Consider the following 27,876-nt stretch of genomic DNA (forward strand, 5'->3'; position numbering starts at 1 on the left):
TACCCACTTACCAGAGTGTTGTGTCAATAGACCCCTTGACCCACCTAACCACCACAATCCAGACATGACAATTTAGGACAGAGACACAGCTTGGCCACTTGACTATGTCCATCTGCAAGTCTGACCTTACCACCTTAACCGAGTGGTGTGACCCACCTTAGTAGCCCCTTTTGAACCATCTGTGACCACTAGACTTCACAATTAAGCACAGAGCAGCTCATCTCAACCACTTGACTATGACTACCTGCAACCACCTGACCACTTACCAGAGTCGAGTGTCAATAGACGCCCTTGACCCACCAGACCACCACAATGCAGACTTTACAATTTAGAACAACGACTTAACTTAGCCACTGGATTTTATCCACCTGCAAGTCTGTCTTCACCACCTTAACTGAATGTTGTGCCCTCCTACCACCCAAATCAATTTAAGCACAACCACCACTTGCTCTCCCAGTGGCTTCCCAAACCTTCCAACCCTGTGCCCACACTCACCTTGAGTCTGAGGGATGTAAGGTGCCAGCAGCTTGGCTCTCTTCTTTTCATAGCCCTTCTGCGTGATGTCCCCTGAAAGGTAAAAGGAGAGAAGCATTAGACAAATGGACCAGACCACGGATGAGGCCCTCACCCACGCTCTAGATGACTGTTGGGCGTTATTGGGAGCCGCAGGTTGTCTGAGATGAAAATTCACATGAAAAGCCAACACTGACGAGGAGGGGCTGCGGTGTGGAACACTTCCTAGTGTCAAGCGGGCAAGAGGTCAAGAGACAGAAAAAGACCACTGTGTGGCCACCAGTATGAAAAGATCGTCGCACTTGGGAAATCTGTGTGCCTCCGTAACACAGACTGCCATTCATTTATCACCACTATGGACTTCATCTTCAGGCCACTTGAGTTCCCGTCCTGACACACAAAATCCACAGCTTATTAGGATTACGACGTTTTTTTTCTTTTTCTTTGCTCCGAACATTTTTAATGGAATGTGAGGTTAAGAATTTGTGACCTGAACTGGTCGTCACAGCGGGTATCGTTAAGGCCTCCCGACCCAAATCGCCTCAGCGACCTGCAATTAGCGCCTGGCCGTCCACTAGTGAAAGCAAAAGCGCCGCCGCTGATCCTATTAGCCTGAAAAGCGGATTGATGAGGGCAAAGCTTCATGCGCTGAGCTAACAAACAGGACTGCACCACCAGAACCCGCCACAGAGGGTCAACACCTGGTAGGCTCACGACTTGAAGAGCAAGGGTGCAAACCACGAGTAACACCGAAGACCATCCTGTGGCATGCCAGCCATCACCAGGAGAACAGACAGAACACTTTACACCTAATCCTGGAGCTTCATTTTATTTATAAAAAAAAAAATCATGTCTCCCCGACCCAGTGAAAGGCGCTATATAAAACCAGGACCGTGCAATTTGATATAAATGAGAAGACGCTCTTTAAAGCAAAGACTATCTGATGATAGCTGGATTGATACATAGCTGTGATCAATATAATAAAGCAGGAAGGCACAACTTTACATAGATAGGAAAGGCGCTATATTAGGCACAAAGATGTAAAAGCTCCTTATTACAAATATATAGTGAAGGTTTAGCACTACATACAGCAGTTATATAAGAAGTAACTATAAACTGAGCAACATACTAACTAGATAGGAAAGGTGCTACAGAACAATGACAGGCAAAGCGCTATATAGCAAAGCTACAAAAAGTGCTACATAAAAGAGAGACAGAAAAGGTGTAACTTAATGTCGTCCCATACTGTGTGCTGTGAGGACATGCACAAACTCCTGGACACTTGAGGAGATGAATGTGGTCCAACTGTCACAGTTGGGGACACCCATTTTAATCATGTGCATGGTACTGGCTCTTTACTGGGAGGCAGACTGCTGTGTCCTTTTGCTGTAAGGGGTGACACTATAGTGGCTTCAGTGATTACCTAGGCCAACTGTGAGAATGGCACTATTGTCATTTAAGGTGACAAGTGTGTCTATTGTAATTATGAAAGTCTGGTGACATCAGAGAGAGGCCTACGTTAACTGCAAGAATGACATCATTGTCACTTTAGGAGAACTCTGTAGTCACTATGAGACTGACACTTGCTCTGTAAGCTATGGATGACACTTCAGTGAAAACTTGAGAGCCATAAGTTGATGGTTTGAGTAATCTAATGAAAACAAATCTGCTGCCCTGATTCGTACTACACACAACCCTTTGTGCCCAGGGTTCAGATGTGGCCACATGCCCCCCACCCGCCGCCTCTACTCAGGTACAAAATGTCAACTTTGCCAACAAGAAGGTCAACTTGACATGGACGCCCTAAGCCATCACCAACTCCACAGTATTTTGTACAGACTGGGAGAAGTGCCAGCACAGATCCAGAGTAAAAGTGTATAAAGTGCCTTTCATATATCCATTGCCCACCTGCCATGATCAAAATTAGGATACAGATTAACATGGCATACAAGAACAGAAATGGAAAAAGTAGTGTGGAGCATCCACTCACTTCACTACCACCGACGGATGGCCTGGTGCTACAGCACAAGCTGGCATGTCAAGCCATTCTCGCCGAGCCCTCAGGCACCTCTTTATGCCAGGTTTTCTCCTTCCCAGCACTTATCTTGAGCTCTCTCTGCAACGCTGACTCAAGTTTCACTTTGGAAAGCCCGCCTTACCACCCCCACCCCCCCAACCGCCAAACCAGTCCCAGGAACGAACTTCCCCTGATCAGCCCGGCAGAGGAAGCAACAACCTGCCCTGGGGCTGGAAATTCAAAAAAGCTCACAGGAGACGTCCCAAAAAGGCTTGGCATGGCGGCAGCTGCTAGCTACACAAATGATAGCATGCCAGAGAGAGACAGCAGGGCGGGACAGGTGCTTCTGTTGTGGTGCAGGCTTGCCCAGTGCCAGTGCTGCCACGTGGACCGTGAGAGACAAGCAGCAGGGGTACCCATCTGGAAATGGAGTGATCAAAAACAAGGTCACATGGGTAGGAGGCACAAAACAGTGGGCACTAGAAAGATGGTGGCATGCAAGGCAGGATAATGGTCAGATATGCTGGTAAAAGCTACATAAGCGGGGGGGGGGGGGGGGGCGCACTGTCATGTTCACAGGGTGGAGTGGGCAGGTTCAAGTTTTTAGGAGCAAAGTGAGAAGGGGGGGCCTATTGGGATGTGGTCAACAGAAAAACAGCACTGGTAAGCTGTTAGGATGAGGTGCAGCTGATAGAAATCAGACTGGGGGGGGTCAATGGAAAGTGGGCAACATGGGGGTGGCATGGGGAGTTGACACTAATAAATGAACAAAGGAATGCTGAAACAATTGGGAATGAATGGGTGGTGTTAGAGAGAGTGCCTTCAGAAAGTCTTCAGCCCCCTTCACTATTTTCATATTTTGTTATGTTGCCCCCTTGTGCTACAATCATTTCAATTCATGTTCCCCCTCATCAAGCAACACTAAATACCCAGAGAATGACAAAACAAAAATGATTTTAGGAATTTTTGCAGACTTATTAAAAAATAAAAAGCTGAAATATCTTACAAGCACAAATATTCGGACCCTTTGATCAGTACATAGCTGTGCCAGCCTGGAGCTTCATACTCCTGGATTTGGAGATTTTCTGCTGTTCTACTCCAGCTCGGTCAGACAGAATGGAGACCATCAGCATACAGCTATTTTCAGGTCTCTCCAGAGATGTTTGATAGGGTTCAACTCCAGGCCACTCAAGGACATTCCCAAAGTTGTCCCCAAGTCACTCTTGTGTTGCCTTTGCTTTGTCTTCAGGGACTCTGTGAACCTTACTCCCAAGGCTGAGGTCCAGAGCTCTCTTGACCAAGCATCATTAAGGATATCTCTGTACTTTTCCCCAGTCAGCTTTCCCTCAAACCTGACTAGGGGTCCCCTCAAGCGGTCACCACCATGCTTCACTGGTGGAAAGTGCTATTGGTTTACCCCAGATGTGATGCTAATCTTGCCCCCATCCGACAAGAGGACCTTGTTTCTCACAGTCCAAGAGTTCTTTAGGTGCCAACTCCAAATGGGCTTTCATGTGTTATTTTACCAAGAGGCGTCTGTCTGACCGCTCTACCATAAAGGCCAAATCGATGGAGTGTTGTCATAATGGTTGTACTTCTGGAAGATTCTCCCATCCCTACACAGGTGCTCTGGATCTCAGCAGGGGTGTCCATCAGGTTTGTTGGTCACCTTTCTCCCACAATTCCTCCAAGAAGAATCTTTGTTGTTCTAAAATTCTTTCATTTAAGAATTATGGAGGCCCCTGTGTTCTTGGGTGCCTTCAGTGTGTCAGTCCTCCCCTGGTTCTGAGCCTCGACACAATGCTGTCCTCTAAGCTCTGCAAGCAATTCCTTATACCTCATGGCTTGTTTTTCTGCTCAACTGGTGGACCTTCTATAGACAGGTGTGTGCCTTTCCGAACCAATCCAATCAACTGAATTGACCACAGGTAGGACTCCAAAAATCTCAAAATTAGCTGAAGGGTTCGATTTCTTCTATTAATGGGAGAGTTCCATTTTTGATTCTTAATGAATGCCAAAATTCCTTAACTCCTCTTTCCACATTGTCATTCTGAGGTATCAAGTGTTACTTGATGTGGGAAAAATGAATTGAACCGATTCTAGTACAAGCGGGCAACGGAACAAAACGTCAACCAAGTGAAGGGTCTGAAGACTTTCTGTAATTGGATTTCACTAAGCAACTGGCAGCCTCAAAGTGAACGGGGGCGACACTGGGAAGCAGGGAGGATTTGTGTGGCTAGGACGATGACATGAGAGTGGGTGGTGTGATCACCAAAAACTGGGCAGGAATGCCATCTTACATTCTGCCCAGTCCGCCCATCTTGACTATCCTTCCCTTGCAGAGTGCAGATCTTCCACTAATTTTAAGATGTGGCATCTCTGAGACCACTAGAGACAGATGCTGAGCTGTGGGAGATGTTTATCCCGCTCCGCCCTCTAACTCATAATTTCGCGGAGGGGTGCGCCATAAACAAGTCAATGCCCTCTGGACATTCCAGTGAAGATCAAAGACCAGCAAAGAGGTCAGCCAGCGACCAAAAATGACATCACATCAGTAAGGAAGGCATCATGCTAGCAATGTCAGCTGCCCCGAGCACATAAGAGGTCCTCACCACCTTGGAACCATAAAACTGGAAAGTGCAAAAGTGAGATTATGAATGATAGGTGGGAGGGACCAGCCAGGAATGGGGGGGGAATTCCACAGATGCTGGGATGTTCAGAGCAGCAGGCCTCAATGAATCCCAGACTCCATTTATTTCAAAGCTCCTCTGTCGTTAGCCACGGCGACGGGTTTAATTACTGGATTCGGATTTCAGGTGTTGTTGTCTTCACTTCGCCCAGTTGAGCTTAGTGGTAACATGACCTTCCCTCTCAAAGAAAACGCAAGGATCGACTGTACTTGAGGAACCGGATGCCCTTAAAAATCACAAATCCTGACTTGCCAGTTTATTAGTCGTGTGTTGCATCTCATTAGGCCTTCAAAAAATGTATTTGCCCACGGAACCTACACCACTGTTAATCCCATGTGAAAACAATGGCTTCCGACTGAGTAAGAGCAAATAGCCCAAGCCACCTCTCCATCCTAAAGACAGGCCAAGGGGTTAAGATCTAAGGACAATGCAGGCCACGAAAGTAATGAAAACTCACTGTCATGTTCTTCATCCTAATCAGACGCCCAAACCTCCTGAACTGGGTCCTTTTGATGCAGAGGAGCAGTGGTTCTATTCCAACCTCCTCCTGAATGTCTGTGCTCCTCACCCGATCTCCAAGCGAAGGAAGTTCATTTCTGCCGCTTGTACCCATGATATAGCTCTTTTGGTCTCTACCCAAAGGTTGTGGCCATCAGTGAGGGTAGAAATGCAGATTGATCAGTAAGTCGAGTGCTTTGACTTTTGGCACAGCACTCTCTTCACCACAACCGACTTGTAGAACGTCTGCATGACTACGAACTCTGCTCCAGTCTGCCTGTCCAACTTCTGCTCCCTTGTTTTCTTTCTCATGAATAAGACCCCAAGATATTTCTATTGCTCAGCACAAGGCAGCACCACATCTATAACTCCAACCCAGACAGGGTACTCCACTTTTCTGACTGAGAATCACGACCTCAGATTTGGTGGTGCTGATCCTCACCCCGGGGCACTTCACACTCGGCTTCAAACCAGTGTGTGTCTATGGTCACAGCCGGACTGTACCAACAGGACCACACTGAGGTCACCGAACTGGACACTCTCCACGCTTTGGCTGTGCCTTGAAACAATAACCAAAAAAAATTATGAACAGAACTGGTGACAAAGGGCAGCTACTTGCAGACACCCACACTCCCAACAAACCCTAAACCATGGCCAGACCCATACCGTAGGTCAAAGCCCACAAGGCCTAAGGGGAAGGATGCAGAGCCAACAAACCGGTAACTCTAAGGACCTTATCCATGATCTGTACCCAGATATGGCCCATATAACAACAGTACACAAGGCCAAGGGAGAAGCCCAACAGAGCTTAGTGGCAAGGAAGCTACTTCCCACAACCTAACCCTAACTCAAAACCTACAGGACCAGGGGAACTAGAAGGAAGAGGATCAAACATCACGTCCCCATTGCCCTAACCAAACTCCAAAGCCCACAAGGCCAAAGGGGAGGCTGGAGAAAGACGGCAAACAAGCTGTTAACTTTAAGGACCCTATCCACCATCTGTAGCCAGATACAGCCCATACAATGATACCAAAAACACCTGCTGGGATAAGGGGCTAGACTCCAAGTTTGGATGGAATGTGCTTTCTCCCTTCCCAGGAAATCTTGTGAGTGACTTTGGGAACAGTGTTTACCTCACAAAAAAACAAACCCGAGAATAAGTCTGACCCTACTTCCGGCAATACGAACCAAGCGTTTGCTCCTATACAACGCAGAAGCAGGTAAGGTATCTCATACTCAAGAACCTCCCTTTCCAAATCTACAAGACACATGTGGACTAGTTGGGCATACTGACACGAGCCTACCAGAATCCTTGTTGACAGTTAAAAGCAGGTCCACCGTTCTGCAACCAGAACAAAATTCCACTTTGTTCCTCCTGAAACTGAACTTTCGACTCTCCTTTCCAGAACCCTGGTAAAGACCATTCCCAGGGAGGCTAAGGACTGTGATCCCCCTAAAGTTAACGGGGGGACTGGGGGGTGTATTCTTTCTTAAAGATGGGGTCCACTATCCCAGGAGGCCAATCCCGGCCTCCAGAGAATGTTGAAGAGCCATGTCAGCCAAGACAGCCCAAGAACATCCAGACCCTTCAGGAACTCGGGTCAAATATCATCCACACTTGGTCTCCTGCAACCGAGGAGTTTATTTAACTACCTCAGCAAACTTCAGCTCCAGTGATGGAAGAGTGCCCGCCCCCCTGAATCCCCAGACTCTGCTTCCTCAAAGAAACATCCGATCGTGACATATATTAATGCAGGTGTAAACTGGTCTACTTTGCTTTAGCTAAAAATTTTTGCCCGTATCTGGACGGGTGCTTCCGCATGACTTTATATGCTGATGTAATGTCTTTACTTCTCAGCTCCACTCATGTCATCATGTTTCCATACAGTTCCTGTGTTAAGTCAATAAGGGATTCTCCTTTATTTCCATAAGTGGTAATCCATATTACTAACCGAGAATACACCGGATATGGACGCAGGGACATGGCGATGGGACCATGAGACGTACTGCGCAGGCGCGCGTTCCATAAACTGCAAGCGAAGTCGTATCCACCGCGAACGAAGGAGTCACGGCCCAAGTACAAAAGAGCTCAACTAACGTGAATGAGAAATGAAGCAACAACGCGCCCATAGCTGCCACTAACGACACAACCACACAGAAAAGAGGATTCTGCGCTGCACCCCAGAGTCAAATGTGAGAGGCTACGGAGGCCCCACAGGTCCACAAAGATAGTACGAAAGGCGCAGGCGTCACCGCCATATTGTGAGTGGCACTACTGCAGAGTGAAGGCTTAGGCGTCACCGCCATATTGTGATTGGCACTACTGCGGAGTGAAGTTAGGAATAATGTGCTGCTTGGGATTGTACAAACCGCTGAACGCTTTACACCAAATTCAAACACAATACAGCTCAACGATACAAACACGAGCCCACCTGGATAAGATCAATGAACGCAGGTGCCTACAACGTGCGTCTGAAACTGCGGAAGCAAAGCAGGCACTGGTTCAAAACGAACGACCTCGACTGACGGATATACAAACACAAGCCCGCCTGGATAAAATCAATGAACGCAGGCGCCTACAAAGCGCGTCTGAAATGCCGCAGGCAAAGCGGGCACGGCTCCAAAACGAACGAGCTCGACTAATGTATTTCAGGATACCCAACGCCAGGGGTAGGCGAGCGAAGTGAGCAGGGGGCGGGGCCCCCTTGTGTCTACATAATACCTAAGAGACGGAATTCTCTCCACTTTGTCCGTATTAGGCAGCATTGCCTTTGAATTGCTTAACTTGAAATAAATACTTAGGCTTGCCTTCCACAAGCTTCTCACAATACATTGCCCAATGCAGGACTGGTGTCAGCCAGTTGGGTTGGTGGGCCTTCCTTGATCGGACACGCTTTTTAAGGACAATCCACACATTTTCTATTGGATTCAGGTCAGATGATTTGTGATGGCCACTCCAATACTTTCATCTTGATGTCTCTAAGCCATTTAGGGGGGCATGCTTAGCAATACCGACGTTCTGGAAGAGAAATCTGCAGCGAAGTCTTGATGTTTGCTTCAGAATTTCTAGATAATCCTCCTCCCTCCTGACACCATAAATGTTCTCAAGTGCCCCACACTTCCTTTACCCTACAATGTGATGCTGCCACCTCCCATGCTTTAAAGTTGGTGGTAGTGCTCTTTGGCTCAACCGTCCTCCTTCACAGATAGTGGTGGTAATAAACTCTACGTTCACATCACAAGGCCCATTGCTCAATTCTGATCTTTTGCTCAAGGCTTGATGGTTCACATTCATAAGTACAAGTGGCCTGTACCTAACGGTAATGTGCACACATCTGTCTTCTGAAACGCTACGCATGTGCACGCCAATATGTTTGTGTACAAGTCAACTGCTTCACCAACAACAAAAAACATTGTGTCTGTGAGACGACTTAAACCAATTTTTGCAAATTCAGATTATGACTTCAACTCAGAATGGAGACGTATAATGTAAACTTTAGTGAAAGTTGTACTATTATACTCTTTATTAGCAATTCTGTCTAATTGTGTCTCATTAAATCAGTCATACACACTGCACTGTCTAAATCAGGGGTCCCCAACTCCTGTCCTGGAGGGCTCCAGTGGCTGCAGGTTTTCATTCTAACCCTTTTCCTAATTAGTGGCCTGTTTTGCTGCTAATTAACTTCTTTTGAATTAATTTTAAATCGACTTATTTTTGAAGTTTTGTTCCCCTGAATTTTTTCATCGTTTCTCTGAATTGTTTCATTTCTTTTCTTAAATGGCACCCAAACAGAAATGAAACGTGAAGCGAGTGAGCCGACAGAAGAGCAACTAAGTCAGGGCCTCAAACTCCAACCAATTTCACTCCAACCAGTTGCTTAATTAGGCTCAAATTCTTGTCGTTAATTAAACCCATTTTTTAAATCTATGGCTTGTTAATGTTCTCATTGTGCAATAACATACTGTAAATTTGCAAAATTGATTTTCTCTTTCCTAAGAGGACTGTTCAAATGTTTTGTGGACGTGAGCAGATCAACAATTTCTGAGACCTTCACCTTTATTTATTTTCAGATATTGTATGATGGCCACAGTTTGCTGGTCACGTTTTGGTTCATTTTGTATCTCATTAATGTTTGGCTGATAATTAAGGAAAAAGAAACAATTATGAGGGCTGAGTCTTCAAGAGCAAGTCAATTAAATTTAGGAGCAAAAACATGTCACTAATAAAGGGTGGGAATTCAAACCTGCAGCCACTGGGGCCCTCCAGAACAGGAGTTGGGGACCCCTGGTCTAAATTATATCTGTGGACATGTTGCTTTGGCATTCGGATCTGCAAAATATGCTGTAATGCATTGTTCAGTAGTTGTCTGTATTCCAAAAGAGCAAGCAAAACCAAGGCTTTCCTGGAGACGTCCATATTGGTTTTCTGAATATTTTATTGGAACGCAGTCAACTTGGGAGTGATGTCATTCCCATCTCCGACGTCAGAGGTAAATGGAATGCAGCATATGCCTCGCAGTTTGCTCTGGAGGACGGCAAACAGTTTATCAGTTGTACACGATTAGGCTGAGTAGACGAAAGAAAAAAAAAAAAAAAGCCAGACAGCTAACTTTTCCTGTTTTCGTAGCTCCGGCTGGCACTGCTGCACCAAGAGAAGTGTGAGTACGAGAAATGAGCCAGCAATGGTGGGACTGTGGCTGTTGTCACAGCTGTAGCTCTCCTTCACTGTGCTGGCTGATGACACTGGCGCTCAGCCCATGAGCAGAGGCAAACCACCACAAGGATTCCTGAACGTTCTAATTAATGTGGCATGGCCACAATTCGGAGATGTATCAAATCTAGGACCACATACTGTATGAAAATGACTCAAACCTGATTGGAAAAGATTGGATTTCAGTCCCCACACAGCCCTGAAAACTTCTGATTTGTGTCACACCATAGCAAAAATCACTTCATCCTGGTAATGTGAACGTGGTCGATGGGCCGAACAGTTCTGTTTTGTTTCATCTGACCGCAGAAGACTTTTCTCCAAATGTCTCTGCCCTGGCGATCACCTGCAAACAACAGTCTGCCTTTTTTTGTTTATTTTACATCAGTCCTAGACTAGGGGCAGCTTCTTTGCACGAAGACGAAAGACTCTCTTAATGGTGGAAGTAGATATTTTGGTGCCTGGTGCTTCCACCTCCTTTCTTGCTGTCTTGAGGATCAGTTGAACCTTTCATAACGAAGTTCACTTGTCCCTGGGAGTTAATTAATGCCTCCTTCCTGAATGATGCAGCGTCTCTGTGGTCCCCAGATGTTTGTATTTGCATACAGTTGTTTATACAGGAGCTCGGGGCATCTCCATTTGTTTGAGAATTGCTGCCAGGGAGGAACCAGTCCTGTGGAGCTGCACCTTTTTCTTTCCTGAGGTCTTGGATTTTCTCAAAAGCAACAAGACAATGGCCTAAAGGTAAGCCCTGAAACACGACCACAGACCAAAAAAATCTGGAATGGTCTCCGCTAGACTTCCTAGTATACTCAGATATGGGGATGGATATTTGAGGAGTAAACCGCAAAACAATGATTATATTTTTAAATTATGTACATTAAAGAACCATAAATAAAATCAAATTAATAATATAATGAACAATTACTATAAAAGTTGAATAAATTGGACTCTGCAGCTGCATGAATAAAAGGTAAAATACCACTTCCGGTTAGTAGAAATAGCCCAAAAGTTGACAGAAATCTAAGTTTATTACCTAATACCTGTAGGCAAAATTTGGTTGACCTAAGTGAAAGTGTACTCAAGTTATCATGTTTACACACACACACAGACAGACGTAATTCCAAAAAATTGTATTTTCGGAATACAAACGTTGAGATTCATCAAAATCTCAAAATGGAATTTTTGGACAATTCCAATACTTTCCCCCATACTTTGTACACGAGAAAGTCAGGGAGGTCTAAAATGTCAAGATTACATCAAATTTTTGGACGATTGCGAATTTTTCCCTGTACTTCATATATGAGAAAGTAAAACTCAAATAATGCCACTAAGAGGCTTCAATAAGTCATTAGTTTCTGGAATCTTCCAGGATGTTTAAACAAACCTTCAGCTTGGTGGATGTAAACTTTTGACCCACTGAATATCTGATATGGTAAATAAAAGCTGAAATCAATTAGTCTCCACTATTATTATATTAGGGAAATATAGTTGATATCCTAAGTGACTTAACACTGAGAAGGTAAGGCAAAATGACCAGTGTGGAGTTGGTAAATGTGTAGTTTGAAGGTCTTTAGCCGAGGTGGTCTGGAACTTTTAGTCTCCAGTGTAAAGTACTATCTTAGGCTCTTAATAAAACGGAGTGTGACACCCCCATTCTGTGGGTTTCGGAGCTCACCTGATCTACCATCATATGGCCATCCACTGTTAAACTTCTGCTTCTTCCTCCAGATCTGATCCCCAATCAGCATGATGGACTGCCCAAACTAAGTGACCCTTTTCCACTCCCAAACAATCCAGTTGACATTTCAACGACAACTAGAGACCCCTTTTGTAGTTTTTTTTGTTGACATCAGAGCCAGACGTGATCTTCGGCTATTGTTGCTAATTCAAAACCAATGGCTGGGCTAGGTGGCATATTCCGTGATGACACTCTGCACACCGATGTTGCACTTGGATGCAATTGGCCACAGTCATACGATTGTCACCATTCTCCTTTGACCCCTCTGGATGAGAAGCTGTTTCCGCCCAAACGCTGGTCATTTTTTGCTTTCCATACCATTCTCAGTAAATGGTTATGCATGAAAAGCCATTTGGGAGATGCCAGAATTGAGATGCCTACTGCCGTCATGTCACATTGAAGGTCACCCATTTTGCCCAGATGAAAACTATTGCACACTGGTCTACCTGCTTAACACCACACACGGCTATCGCATGACATAAAACAAGTTTGGATGGAGAATTTGGCTGAAGTGAGTACCTAATAAACTGGCAACTCAGCACAACCTGGCACTCAAGCCATGGCAGTTCCCCCAAAGCCTTCATTCACCCACTCATTCTCTACATACGCACTTGTCCAGGTCAGGGCCACAAGGTCCAATGAAGCAGCAACGGGCACAAGTTTAGAACCCACCCTTGCACAACCACCAGTCGAGCATCTTGGCATGCCTGGGTTCAAGTCCCATTAATGGAGAGGTTGCACATTTTCCCCAGTGCCCTCTGGTATCTCAAATGTGTGAACGTTGACTTCACTGCCACCTCTTCACAAGTTTCAGTATGAAGAGAATGGTGGGCCATCCGGGAAGGTGCTCAATGGTGCCAGGAAAGGTTCTGGCACCCAGCCATCATAAAATTGGATTAAACAGGTTCAGTAAATGGATGGAACAGCAAAAACGGGTCATAAGAGCATTAAATCGAATGACAAGATGGGAGCAAATGGATTAAGGGGCTTATGGTGATGTGAGATTCTCAGCCTCCGGACTCGGCAGGAAACTAATCCAGATTTTACAAAATCCTCACAGGTGTTGAGAAATCGGGTCTGGCAGCATTTCTTTTTTCATCTTACTAGTAAAAAGTTCTACTTGAGAGACATGAAGGGGAAAAAGGGTACCCATCTAGAAAAGATCCAGAGAGATACCAAATAATGAGGCCGACAAAACGCGATGATGAAGAGGAGAAATCAAGAGGGACACAGCTCAGCTCCTGTAAGACCTCCTGTCCGAAGGCTTTTCATTTGTCCTCTGTGAACCTAATAGCATAGGTGGCGTGTGTAAATCAATGGGGTGGCACATGAAAGACAAGCCCTGACCTGGGTTAGTGGTAGAAAAACGCAGTCTAGGACAGCCAGTGCCAAGTCACATTTGTCCAATGCCAAAGAAAATCACAAGTTGCAGCAGGTATGGATTGCAAAGCTTTATGTTCATGCCGACTCCTTTAATGTCCCAAATGTTATGGAGGCCACTGTATTAATGTATACACAGCGTAAATCAAAATGATGTTAATACTAATGGTACTGCTATGTATAAACTTGTATACAATTTTTGTGGACAATTTATGTGCCACATATGTTGAACATGATGGCAAACAGGTTGAGACATTCCTGTAAATAATCTTGCACATAGAAAGTATGTTTCTTGTGAATACATTGTTTCCGCCATTCAAATGTTAACATCATTTTGACTCTGCCTGTATATGTATACCATCAAGTACAGGCACTTAAGAGACACCCTCAGGGCCCTTGCAAGATAAGCAGTACCATTCCAAGCAGATAGAGGGTGCTGTTGCAAACACCAACTCCCTTTCTGCCTGCAGTGTCGAAGGGCGGGTCCCGGAAGATGCCTGACCTCATTTCCCCTACAGACCAGGAAGTCCTAACCCTTCCAGAAAACCGGCTCTATGTATCAGGCAACCAATGCAAACGGCCCTTCACTTTGGAAACCGTGAGCAGCGATAAGAGACCTACTTGATCCATGGTTGAGGCAGAAGATTTTTATTACCACCTTAATTTCATTTTTTTTTTTTTTTTTTACCATTACTAGGGGGCTTCGCTCGCCAACCCCTTCCCCTAGCCAGCGCTACGCGCCGTTGTGAAAAGGAAGGCTTAATGCACCCCAAGAAGACGCAGCTGCTCCTCTGAAAACCCTCTTAAAACGGTGATACAGTGGGAAACAGTGATTTTTAACCTCCTCTTTGCTCGATCAGCTGCTGGTTTGCTGTTGCTGCCGTGTTGCGTGGTCTGCATCTCATGCGGCGCTTCGAACATTTAAAACGCCTGTACAGCAGCTGTCCTTTAGTCTCAATGCCTTGTCTCTCGTTCCGCAGACATCCTCAAACACTATACGATCTCTTTTTGCTGTTCCGTTATTTCATAGAGTAATAGTTTCCGTTTGTTTGCGCTAATGCGATCTTTACTCATTTTTTTGAGACTTTCGAATTTTCCTACTTCCATTATCTCTAACCTGCTCTGCATGTGTATCGCGCCAATGTTTTTGAATTCTTTACGACGTTCTACAGTGGACCCTTGACTTACGAACTCAATTCGTTCGCGAGGGCTGGTTGTAGCTCAAGTTGGTTGTAAGTCAAGACTATTTTTCCCATAAGAAATAATGGAAATACCTATAATGCTTTCCGAACCTCCCACAGCAACACTTACTTAACCTTTTCATAATAAAAAAGGGTTGTATAATGTGCATAATTTACCAAAAACACCAATAATTTTTCTACTGTACTACCCAAAAAGTTATAAAAAGTGCCTAGCCTACCAGAAACAACAATTTCATACTGTACTCACCATTTAAGTTGACATCTTTGGCTTGCAGGAAGGGAGGAAGACGAGAATGAAATTGAAGGTGGGTATTGTTTGGAAGGAGCTTCCTTATACGTTACCTTCTCTTCCTTTGCAATTATCGAAATAAATTATATAAATCACTGCACTGACCGAAATTATGTCCACAAACACATGTATTTGGGCTCCGACTGACGCTTACGAACGCTCTCAGCTGTTTGTTTACAATCGCACAAGCGGATACACATGACCGCATTCGGGTCGTAACGCAAGATGTTGGTCGGAATTCAAAACAAACATTTTGGTCGTAAGCCAAGTTGTTTGCATGTCAGGCCGGTCGTATATCAAGGGTTGACTGTACTTTGTCTTTTTCCGGCCCCGGGTGGGGTTAAATCTCTTAGCACAAAAGATTTCAAGAGCTGAGAGGACAGGAAGTATGTCTGCCAAAAGCATTCCAACAAACGAGAGGTCAGATGACCATGGTCCAGGGCGTGACTTACAAAAGTCACTGTCTCACGGGACTTGCTTCCAAAGGTTGTAAGTATGACGTGACTTGTACATCTCACAGGACGTGAAAGTGTCTCTCCGTCTCTCTTCCAAAGATCATGTCTCATTGCAGGAAAAAAAGTCTTGTATCGTCGCAAGGTTTTTTATACTAGAGAGATATATGGTTTATCTGGGTGGTATCCCGACTCTTCACATTGTCCTTCTTAATTTCCTTACGATAACACAGACACATACATAGATATCCAGCAGTCATACCATGTGCGCTTCAGAAGAGGTCACCCACCTGAAGCTAAGTTTTTGTTCAGGCCTGGCCAGAACTTGAACGGGAGACTACCAATCAAAAGCGTGGGTTGCCATTGGAAGAGGTGGTCTGGTGAGGCCAACAGGGGGTTGAACAAATACTGGACATTATTTTTTTTCATTTTTGTAATCACAAGGCAAAAAAAAAAGTCAACTTAAAAACGGAACAGAAATCATGGAAGCTTTACTCAACATCTCCAAGATGCAACCAAAATTACCAGCAGCCACACATGCACTTTACCTGAAGCTAAGCATATTCGGGCACAGCCAGTACTTCAAGACCAACCAGGAAAAAGCTTGGGTTGCTTCTGGAAGAGGTGGTCTGGTGAGGAAAGCAGGGGGCACTTCCCCTGTGGTCGCAACATTGATCCCAATGCCCCGGTGCAGTGACAGGGGGGGCACTGTGCTGCCAAATGGTGCCTTCCATCACACAAGATGTAAAACCGAGATCCTGACTATCTGTGGCCATAAAAGATCCCTGGGCTTTCTTTATAATGAGTAGGATGTATCCTGATGTTTTGGATAAATTGCAAACCACAGCCTAGTCATTCTGGCCCCCCTAATCATCCCCTGTCTCTAATTGGCAATCTCTCTGACCACTTCACTACCAACAGCTAATGTGTGGCGAGTGGACTGGCACAAAAATGGCCGCCGTCACATCATCTAGGTCAGGGTTGGGCAGTGTCGGTCCTGGATGGCCGCAGTGGCTGCAGGTTTTCATTCCAACCCAACTGCTTAATTAGAAACCAATCCTAGCCAGTCTCGCACCTTATTTAATTTTATGGCTTGTTAGTCTGCAATGTAAAGTTCTTATATCGGAGATTGATTTTTTCCTTTCCAAGGATATCATCCCAATGATTTGAAGCCTAAAACAGATCATTTTCAGTCTGTCACATTTTCTATTACAAGTTTTAATAAATCAAACGGTGCATGATGAGCACACAAGCTAGATGGGGAACTGCTGGCTGCTTTGTCATTTACATTTTATTGCTCATAAGGAGTCATTAAAACAGTGAATGCAGCTGTTTAAGATTGAAATAAGCAATTAAGGGTGGGGAACCGTAACAAGCGAGGCCACTAAAATGAAGCATCAAAATGTCACTTCATCAGCAATAACTGTTTTCTCATTAAGAAACTGGGTTGGAACAAACACCCGCAGCCACTGCGGCTCTCCAGGAATGACACTGCCCACCCCTGATCTAGGTGGATACTGCACATTAGTGGTGGGTGAAGTGGCTCCCCACTCCCTATGTAAAGTGCTTTATAAATGTAAAGAATTACTAATAGACATATACAGTACAAATACATACAAGTAACTGAGGGTTAGAGTGGGGTTACTTCCACTCTAAAAGGTCAATAAAAGAGGGGGGCATCAAGAAGGCTGACCAGCTGGGTGCTTCTGTTTCCTCCCACCAGTTCAAAGTACAGGGTGGCGCACAAAAAACCGAACCGTCTCCAACCTTCTGGCTCAAGCTATTATATAGGCGGGTGCTGTCGTGATGGGGTCAAGAGCCCCAACTGTGCATTAGTAACGAAGCTGTGAGCCAGTGGGTACAGACGTGTGTGAAAGAGATCCGGAAGATTTATTTCTCTGCAATAGAGGATTGGAATAGTGGAGGCGAATGTGAAAACATGTCATACTTCTCGCGAGTCACTTTCTCGAATTCACGTCGTCTTCAGAGACGAACTGTCGGCAAAGTTTTGTGGCCACCAAGGTCACCGGACCTATTCACTCGCGACTTTTACTTGTGGGGCAGTCTGAAGGGAAAGGTGTATGTCAATAATCCAAAGACATTAGAGGAACTGAAGGACAATATTCAGAGTGAAATTGGAAAAACTGAAGCAGCTGTGCTGCATCGCGTCTATGACAATATGGTGCAGAGTGCAGAAAAGTGTATTGACGCACAAGGAAATCATTTGCAGCACCTCCTCTAACCAGTAAGTACAGATTTTTGTATTGCATATCTTTCGTTTCGTGTACGGGCTAAGAAACGATCGTCAAAATTGGAGTCGGAGATGGTTCGGGTTTACGTGCGCCACCCTTTACTAGGGTGTTAGCCATTATGGATGCAATGAGAAGTCTTGACTGTACATTGTTCTCCTCTCTCGCTAAATGAATCATAGCCTGGAGAGGTCTATTAATTTTTTTACATTTAAGTTGACCCACTTAAAAAGGTTTTCCACTCCCGTCTCTGTCCTGGTGTCTACATAAACACAGGGAACTCCAGTTTCTGTATTACATTTTGCCTAAAGAAGGGGCCTGATTTGCCTCAAAAGCTGGCATATTGTAATCTTTGTAGTTAGCCAATAAAAGGTGTCATTCTGCTTGACTTCTCATTGCACCCACATTTCAAAGAAATGCAACTTACGGGATCTGGTGATGCAAAACTGGCCCCCCAGATATGTGTGTGTGTTCACCCTGCCCCATGCTTGGTGCTTGCTGGAATTGGCACTATCTTCCTCAAGACCCTGCTTTGGATGAAAGTGCTTAAAAAATGGATGGGTGAATATCTCTGAACCAATATAATGTGACAGATGGGTACTGTAATAACCTGTAACAAGAGGCAGAGTACGATTTGTTTATTTGGGCAGAGCTATAGTTATAGAAATACAGCCAGAGTGTTAAATGGGCTAAAGAGTACCTTTAACAGGGAATTGCCAACTCCTTGCCACTATGTGTACAGTAGTGTGAGACGGTCAATTTAAATTTTGCATTTGAAAAAAAACATCACAATTTTTTAAAAATTTGTTTATCTCAGCTGCCAGACTTAGCAGAGTGGGAAGGACCAAAATAAAGTAGGAAAGACAAGGACCAAGAAATGAAATGAAAAATGTGACTTTGGTAAAAGGTAAAGGTCAAAAACCAAATCACACAAAGCCAACAGACCAAAACAAAAAAATAAGAAACAGTCACAGTTATAAAAAAAAAAAAAAAAAACAGTTCCAGAAAAGAAAAGCTAAAACGAAAAGATTTGTTCATACAGGAGATTCGTCGGACAAAGGATGTAGCGCACCACATCTGTAAATAACGTCTAATTCATGCTTCTCATGACCACATGAAAGAAATGCCGCACCATTTCTAACGAAACAAAAAAGAAAAGTCTTGGTCTTTTTTATTCAATGTGCAGAGAAATCAAGGAATACATTACTCTTTGAGATGTAACAGTGGCTTCACTGTCACACTTACAAAAATAAAGAAGAGAAGCAGGTGCATCATTCAAAAGTCAAAAGGCAGAAGCCAAAAATAAAAGAGACGCCTTAATGGGGCAGCCAAAGGAATTCAGAAATGGTACCCATCAGAATATTTACACTTTATTAGTATAATGTGCACCGGACAACCTGAGGGGAAGTGAAAGTAGGAAGTACGGTTGTATAAATGATGTCTGACCAGTATGGTTGAACAAATACTGGATATTACTTTTTGCACTTTTGTAATCGCAAGTCAAAAAAAAAAAAAAAAAAGTAAGCTTAAAAACAGAACAGAAATCATGGAAACTTTACTCAACATCTCCAAGATGCAAACATGGTTGACAGAAGCCATACCACATGCCCTTCGCAGTAGAATGTTGTACCGTGTTAGCCATATATTGATACGGAAGAAAGTAGGGTGAAATGACACCTTTTATTGGCTAACTAAATAGATTACAAATGCAAGCTTTCGAGGCAGCCAAAGCCCCTTTATCAGGCAAGGTCACCCACCTGAAGCTAAGCGTATTTAGGCCCGGCCAGTACTTTGGATGGGAGACCATCTAGGAAAAGCTTGGGTTGCTGTTGAAAGAGGTATTGTGAGGCCAGCAGGGGGCACCTACTCTGTGGTCTGTGAGACAATCCCAATGCCACCAGTGCAGTGGCAGGGACTCTGTGTTGAACAAATTGGGTGCCGTCCTTTGGATTAAAAGGTAATTTGATGTCCTAACTCTCTGTGGTCATGAAAGATCTCTCTGGGCACCCTTCGTAAAGATTAGGGTGTAGGCTAAATTGTCCACCACGGCCTGGTCATTCTGGCCCCCTAATCAACCCCTGTGTCTAACTGGCAAACTCTCTCTCACTACTTCATCACTTAACAGCTAATGTGTGGTGAGCGCACTGGCACAAAAATGTTTGACATCACAGCATCCAGGCTGATGCTAAACATTAGTGGTGATGGTTGAAGTGGCTCCACATTCAGTACATAAAGTGCATTCAGTAACAACAAAAGTGCTATATAAATGTAAAGAATTATTATTATTATTACTACCAAAATGTCATTTTCCACAATTACAAAACAAAACTTAAATGTGCTATAGACTGAAAAAGACAACAAGCCAGTCTAATCAAAAAATAGACAAGTCAAGTCAAGTCGGGAAGCCTGCACTGGTACAGCGCGTTGCCGCACCCACTACACGATGAAACAACTCGGGATCCCGGTATGTACATGTGCTTTCTCAATTTTTTTTTATTTGTAATAAACTTGCAAAAACCTCAAGTAAACTTTTTTCATGTTGTCATTATGGGGTGTTATGTGTAGAATTCTGAGGAAAAAAATGAATTTAATCCATTTTGGAATAAGGCTGTAACATAACAAAATGTGGAAAAAGTGATGCGCTGTCAATACTTTCTGGATGCACTGTAGATGATGCTCAGATGGTACTAAGGAGCCCAAAGTGGGCCAAGAAAATATCAATTAACACCATCACACTACCAGCACCAGCCTGAATCGTTGACACAACCCAAGCTTTCATGTTGTCGATACCGAACTCTGACCCTACCATCCAAATGTTGCAGGAGAAATCGAGACTCCATGCACCAGGCAACATTTTTCCAATCTTCTGTTGTCAAATTTTGGTGAGCCCATGTGAATTGTAGCCTTAGTTGCCTATTCTTAGGTCACAGGAGTGTCACCCAGTGATGTCTCCTGCTGCTGTAGTTTTGTGTGTTCAGAGACGTTCTTCTGCATACCTTGGTTGTAACGAGTGCTTTTTTGAGTTCCTGTTGCCTTTCTATCATCTCAAACCAGTCTGGCCATTCTCTCCTGACCTCTGGCATCAACAAGGCATTTTCGCCCAGAGAACTGCCACTCACTGGATATTTTCCCTTTTTCGGACCACTCTCTGTAGTAGGTCACTTTCTTAGTAGGTCAGCAGTTTCTGAAATACTGACAACCAACAACCATGACACGTTCAAAGTCACTTCAATCCCCTTTCTTCCCCATTCTGATGATTGGTTTGAACTTCAGCAGGTCATCTTGACAAGGTCTATAAGCCAAAATGCATTGAGTTGCTGCCATGTGAATGGCTGATTAGATATTTGTGCTAACAAGCAGTTGAACAGGTGTACCTAATAAAGTGGCCAGTGAGTGCATATCGACATGAACATTTGCTGGATATTTATAATAAAATTGTATACTGGATAAATAAAATATAGTATGCATAGAAATTAAAATGTATAATATGTATTAAGCAGTTATTTCACTTAGCAATTCTGTATCTTATTATTTTTTAAGCATATTGTAATCTCACCGATACAGTTTAAGCACCAAACGGCACTGAACTTAAAGACAATTAAAACACCGATGTGCACCGAGTCTTACAAGTGACTCCTCCACCAATCAACCGATACCCTGAACACCAATACCAAAGACTGGACGGGGGATTAACAGTCAGGGTACACGACAAAGTCGTCAAAAGGCAAAGGGGCATTAATCATTAGCATAATGAATAAGGGGCAAGGATGGACGGAATTTAATGAGGTGTGGGTACCCAGTTTAAGATGGCAAAGTGCCATTAGCGTACCAGGAGTGTCAAACCATCTTATCCATATTAAGAAATGTGTAACAACGTTTCCATGCTCAGGAACATCAGCTTTATCCGCAGGCAGAGGACAGCTGTGTATTATCTTTAATAAATGCCTGAACTGAAACCAGAAAGCTTTTGGACACCATGTAATTTCCCAGCTTTGGACATCATTGGTTTGGAATGTCATTCTACGCTTAAATAAAACACAATTTGAGTGGCGGTGTAGAGCTTTCTAACTGAATTATCACATGTGCCAGCAGCTTCCGAGGGGTGGCAGCAAGCTCTGTGACATAGCATTATGCTCAGAAAGTGCACAAAATATTGTTTAAAGTACCTCATTACTGGGGTGGCTTCAAAGACTGCATTTGTTTTTAGTTTTATTTACTTATCTATTTGATTATCTTAATAAGTTCTATACATTTGAGGAGCACTGTTTTGCTTTACTCTTTCAGGGAGAGGTTTCACAGTCTTCCCTCTCCCTTCTGGAGCATTCTGGCCCCTGTGGAGGCCAAAGCCTACCTGTTTAGTTTGAGCTCTGGCTGCCTGTAATGAGGCCTATTTCTGAGGTGGACCAATGAAGTCCTAGCTAGGTCTCCATTGATTCTGATGCCTTTTCATCCCTGTGAAAATCTAAACGTCTGAAAATCGAACGTCCACCTTATGAGAAGTGTGGAATCAACACTATCAACTTCTAGACAGTGTTAAGAAGGCTAACAGACTGACTGACAGGTTATATATATATATATATATATATATATATATATATATATATATATAGCACCTTGATGTGTGGAGTACAAGTCACAGAAGGTTCTGCTCAAGCTTTAAAACGCACTGGTGAGGCCTCATCTGGAGTCCTGGTTGCAGTTTTGGTCTCCAGGCTACAAAAAGGACAGAACAGCACAAGAAAAGGTCCAGAGAAGAGTGACCTAGGCTGATTGAGGACTACAGGGGATGAGTTATGAGGAAAGATTAAAACAGCTGAGCCTTTACAGTAAAAGGAGATGAAGAGGAGACCTGACTGAAGTGTTAAAAATGATGAAGTGAATTAGTCCAGTGGATCAAGACGGTGACTTTAAAATGAGTTCATCAAGAACACGGGGACACAGATGGAAACTTGTGAAGGGGAAATTTCACAAACATTTGGAAGTTTTTCTTCACACAGAGGACCATCGACACATGTAATAAGTGACCAAGTAGTGTGGCAGACAGGAGGACTTTAGGGACCTTCAAAAACTTGACTTGATTTTATTTTAGCAGAATTAAGTGGGTAAGACCGGTGAGCTTTGGTGGGTCGAATGGCCTGTTATCATCCAGGTTGTTGTAAAGTTCTTTATGTCATGTTTGTGTTATCATCTCACAACACAAGTAAAAATGAATGATACACAATACAGTAGTACCTTAGTCGACGAATCCTCCAAGATCAAAGCTGCTTTATAATGTATTCAGTCTAACAGTGTTATGGCACATGCAAAGATTCAAGCACCTGGCAACTTCCTTACACAGAATAGTCATCTGTCTTTTGGACTATAGAATACAAACTTATCATACACAAGTGTTTAGTTATCTCACATATACTGGGCCACACATGCGCGGGAGCTTAAAGGTTCTGGTAGTGGTAATTACTTGTTGATCCACAGGGTGGCACTGTATTTTTTTTTTATTTTAACTAGAATCAACAATAAAGAGTAATGGAGAGTGTGGAAGAGAAGTGAAAAAGAGTGTAGGCAGGGTGGAATGAGTGGAGAAGAGTGTCAGGAGTGATTGGTGACAGACGGGTATCAGCAAGAGTGAAAGGGAAGGTCTACAGGACGGTAATGAGACCAGCTATGTTATATGGGCTGGAGACAAAAAAAAGACAGGAGACAGAGCTGGAGGTGGCAGAGTTAAAGATGCTAAGATTGGCATTGGGTGTGACGAGGATGGACAGGATTAGAAATGAGGACATTAGAGGGTCAGCTCAGGTGGGACGATTGGGAGACAAAGTCAGAGAGGCGAGATTGTGTTGGTTGGACATGTGCAGAGGAGAGATGAGGGGTATAATGAGAGAAGGGTGCTAAGGATAGAGCTGCCAGGTAAGAGGAACAGAGGAAGGCCTAAGAGGAGGTTTATGGATGTGATGAGAGAGGACATGCAGGTGATGGGTGTGACAGAACAAGATGACGAGGACAGAAAGATATGGAAGATGATCAGCTGTGCCAATCCTTAAGGGGAGCAGCCGATGGAAGAAGGAGAAGGAGCAGATAACATTCCATACAATCAAGTCAAACATAACAGAACAAAGCAAACTTCAACCCCCCACCCAAGAGAAAGGAGAGCCAACAACCAAAGCTACTCTATAAAAGCAACAAAGAAAGAAAGAAAGAGTATCCTTTTATAATGTTACTAATTAGATTCTGCTATATCTTAAATGTTTTGAACAGATCTTCTAAGTCAGCGTTTCTCAACCTTTTAAGTATTTGCGACCCCAGTGTTCATAACAGTTTTAGTCGCGCTCCCCTAACGTTTTTTTTGAAAGGAGCCCACTAATACCAATTTGCTCTTTTTTAATTAATGATATATCATAGATGCATATTTTATTATACCTACTTAACTTTTATCGACATTTATCTAACTCTATATTTATTTTTCTAGCATCAGAATTTAATTTAAGTTAATTTGTTTTGATTTCAATAGATGTATTTTTCATATTTTCAATTCTTTTCTTTTTTTCCACATCTTCACACCCCCCTAGGGAGGCCGGCCCCACAGATTGAGAACCACTGTTCTAAGTGAAAATTTGTGTCCCCCCCCCCAATTTCAAATAGTATAGAACATTAGTTTCCCACAGTTTACAGTGACACTGCATTCTCCTCCTCCTGCAGACTGGATGACTGACAACGTCACCACCTATGACATCACTTCCGGTATCCAGCCACCTGGATCCGCCTCTTCCTGTCTAGCTTGCATTTAACTGGTTGTGTTTAATTTGAGACTTGCGTCCTTACAGAGATGTTTCTTTTGCTGAAAAGCTTGATTATTTTTTACTTTTTCAATATACGGGGTCACAGTGTCACCCCAAATCTTTATCTTTGTCCTCTTTTGTTATTTGAATGCCTGTAACACACACATGGAGAAATGTCTTCATGAATATAAAATACGGATTACAAAGAAAGCGGAGAAAAAAAAATTGTTGAGCTTAATGTCTGGTCACGAAAGGAGTCGTTGCAGAGTGCGGAAGGGGCAGTGCAGACAGACAGCACCGACCTGTGAGAAGGGGGCGGCACGTACCCTTCTGGTAAAATCAACTGGCCTAAAATTTGTGGCCATCAGTGAATCTTCTGTAAGGATTCTGCCTTGAATCAGCAGCTCACAGTGTTAACTCCGAATCTCAGTGTGACGTGAGGCATAGCTGGTGGCACAAATTAGCCAACACTGGACATTGGATTTGAAGGAACATGGAAGGAAAACCCAACCATAATACATATCCAGATTTCTCTTTTGATTTAAACTAACTACATGTACTTCACCATTTGAGCAATACTAAGATCGGCTTGGCTCTGTAATAAAATACAAAGTAAAAAATCACAAAACGCCAGCCAAGCCGACAGAATCGAGGGTAAACTCCCAGCATTCCTTCAGTCTCAGTACAAAACTGAAAGCAATCTTTCACCTCCCTCATTCTTCATATTTGTGACATGTACACAAGCCTCCAGAGCGCACACTTCAGTTGGGAAGGCTGTCAGCTGAATCCCACCGCTGACTCACTGAATCAGAAACCCACACGAGCCACTTCCATTTAATATGAGCTCGACCGCACTGGTTCTATCCCTGCCAGTTTAAAATGTTCACTCTGGTTGGTCATTTAATGCCCACCAAATCTTGACGGCACAAGTTTTTACAGCTGGATTCTCTCACCCTCATGCCAGCTTCCTTTAGTCATCTTTTACGACACTCAAGAGTTCTGGTGACTTATTGCCACCAAAGTCACAGGATTACTTTGGATAAAGTTGTTAGACTAAACAATAATAAATGTCATCTGGCCAACAAACATTTCATCCTTTTGATTGAAAGTAGGGCCAACATGGCACCAGGCTAACCTGGGAGAAATCCCCTGTGGCTGTGATCTTTTAAATGGAGAGATTTAGGCTGCTTGACGCGCCCGCCAGCACATGTGGGAGAGCGACTTTTGGAGACAGACAGCTGAAAGCAAAGCAGAGTCATCGAGGTGGGGGGAGTGCGGAATTACCTCAAGGCAGCCCGCCCGAGTATCGGAGGCGCATAACTTTCACGTCGTGTAATCAGCTTATTCGTCTCAACTGACACTCGAGAACATGAAGCCCTGGGGTGTGGAACGGACGGCCAATCTGGTGCACTGTGGTCAGGACCGAGTCACTAGGAGGAGATGAGAGACACAAGGGCATCCGGAGAAGCCGGCGGCATCGCCGGCTGTCATGTCTTGCTTCGTGATATTCCCTCCTTTGTTTTTTTGTGTGACCGTTGTCTTAGCTTCCTGATCGCCTTATAAAAAAGGCTTTTATTCAGAAAACAAGCGCCTCTGTTGAACGCTTCTGCCACACTCAAAATTCACATATGTGCCCCCCAGATTCTTTTATTGATGACAGCGCAGTGCAAATCTGTACACAAATTCTGCTCAGGCACCCCATTTCATTGGCTTCCACCGATCCTAAACACTGCATAAGCAAGTTACAAAAAAAATTTCACTTAATTGACTTTATCCAAGGAGACTTTAGATACAATCGGCTCCGTTTCTTTTGTTTTTCCAATTGGAGCATGGGCAGGTCAAGTGACTTGTTCAGGGTCACATGGTGTCAGTAGTGGGATTTGAACCCACAACCTCAGGGTCTAAAGTCCAAAGCCTTAACCACTACACCACACTGTCTGTCATAGTTGATAACAGATAGAGATGAAACGCACTATATAAAAAATAGATACAAAAGGCACTATATACTAGATAGATAAATAGTTATGAAAGGTACTATATAATAGAGATAGATAGAGAGTTAGAGAGTGATATGAATGACACTATATGATTGATAGATGTGTAAGGCATATGAAAGGCACTAGATAGATAGATGTGAATGGCACTATAGAATATTGTGGATGATGGCCAGGGTTCATGCCCGGCCAGGACGTCCCTTCTACTTGTATTCCGGGGGAGCAGCCATGGACTCCTCAATACCTCCCCCGGGACGCTTGGTGGCAGCCTCCCTGGTTACCATACCATACCATACCATATTTATTTGTTAAGCGCTTAAAAACACAGCATTACAACTGACCAAAGTGCTGTACAGTTAAGACAAGTGAAACTAAGAGCAAAAAGTTAAAAACAAACATTAAGAGCGAATTAAAACAGAATACTAAAAACAGGTCGGGGGACCCAATAAAATAAAGAAATAGCGAAAGGTAAGTGGAAAATGAAACAGATTAAGAATTAAAAGCCAATGTGAAGAAGTGCGTTTTTAGGCGTGATTTGAAAGTGGCGACTGAAGCGGCTTGCCTAACCACTAAGGGTAGGGAGTTCCAGAGCCTGGGTGCAACGACAGAAAAAGCCCTTTCACCACGAGCTTTAAAACGTACCTTGGGAACGGTTAGGAGCAGCTGATCTGCGGATCTAAGAACACGAGGGGGATTGTGACGATGGAGCAAGACACTCAAGTAGGCGGGGGCTAGACCGTTTAATGCCTTATAGGTTAGAAGGAGTATCTTAAAATCGATTCTGATTCTGGTTTATGAAGCCTCAGTTTCCCACAGGGTTTCATGGGAGATGGAGTTCTTCCCAACCCTGTGGGAAACTGGGATGGCCGCCAGGGGGCAAGGCAGAGACAGTTAAGCCCAGCTGGTCTAATCATGGGCCCCACACGGGAATGAAATTGGGAACAGGTGAGCAAGCACCAAGAGCACTCCCAGGAGGGCTATAAAAGAAGCCAGCAACCACCACTCAGGGCCAGAATCGGGAGGAAGAGGTGCCTGAGAGGAGTGGTGGTGCCAACGGAAGGATTGCTGTCTTGAGAAAGAAGTACTTTGGGATCGTGTTATACCTGTGGAGTTCACGGGGAAGACATGCCCCACAGGTGAAGAAAAAGATTTATTTGTGTTGTGTTAAGTGCTTGTGGGACTGTGTTGGGCCTGTGGGACACGGGGAAGACGTGCCCCACGGCTGAAGAGAAAATAAAAATTTGTGTTCAATTTATACGTACCTCAGTGTGAATCTGTGCCGGGTCGGACGCTTATATAACGCCTTATTCACAATATATACAAAGACAGACAGATAGATAATGAAAAGGCACTGTAGTGGATAGACA

General features: G+C 44.0%; 1 protein-coding gene across 4 annotated transcripts in view; it reads right to left on the bottom strand.

The window, feature by feature from the left end:
• Nucleotides 1-27,876, bottom strand: part of dip2bb (disco-interacting protein 2 homolog Bb) — a 265,832-nt gene that overhangs the window by 126,564 nt on the left and 111,392 nt on the right. For all 4 annotated transcript variants that reach the window (XM_051925024.1, XM_051925021.1, XM_028798568.2 and 1 more), the window contains exon 2: nucleotides 496-567. In XM_051925024.1, coding sequence (XP_051780984.1) covers nucleotides 496-567 — 72 coding nt within the window. The remainder of the gene's footprint in view (nucleotides 1-495; nucleotides 568-27,876) is intronic.

Source organism: Erpetoichthys calabaricus, chromosome 3, assembly GCF_900747795.2.
Source record: "Erpetoichthys calabaricus chromosome 3, fErpCal1.3, whole genome shotgun sequence".
NCBI classification, from domain to species: domain Eukaryota; kingdom Metazoa; phylum Chordata; class Cladistia; order Polypteriformes; family Polypteridae; genus Erpetoichthys; species Erpetoichthys calabaricus.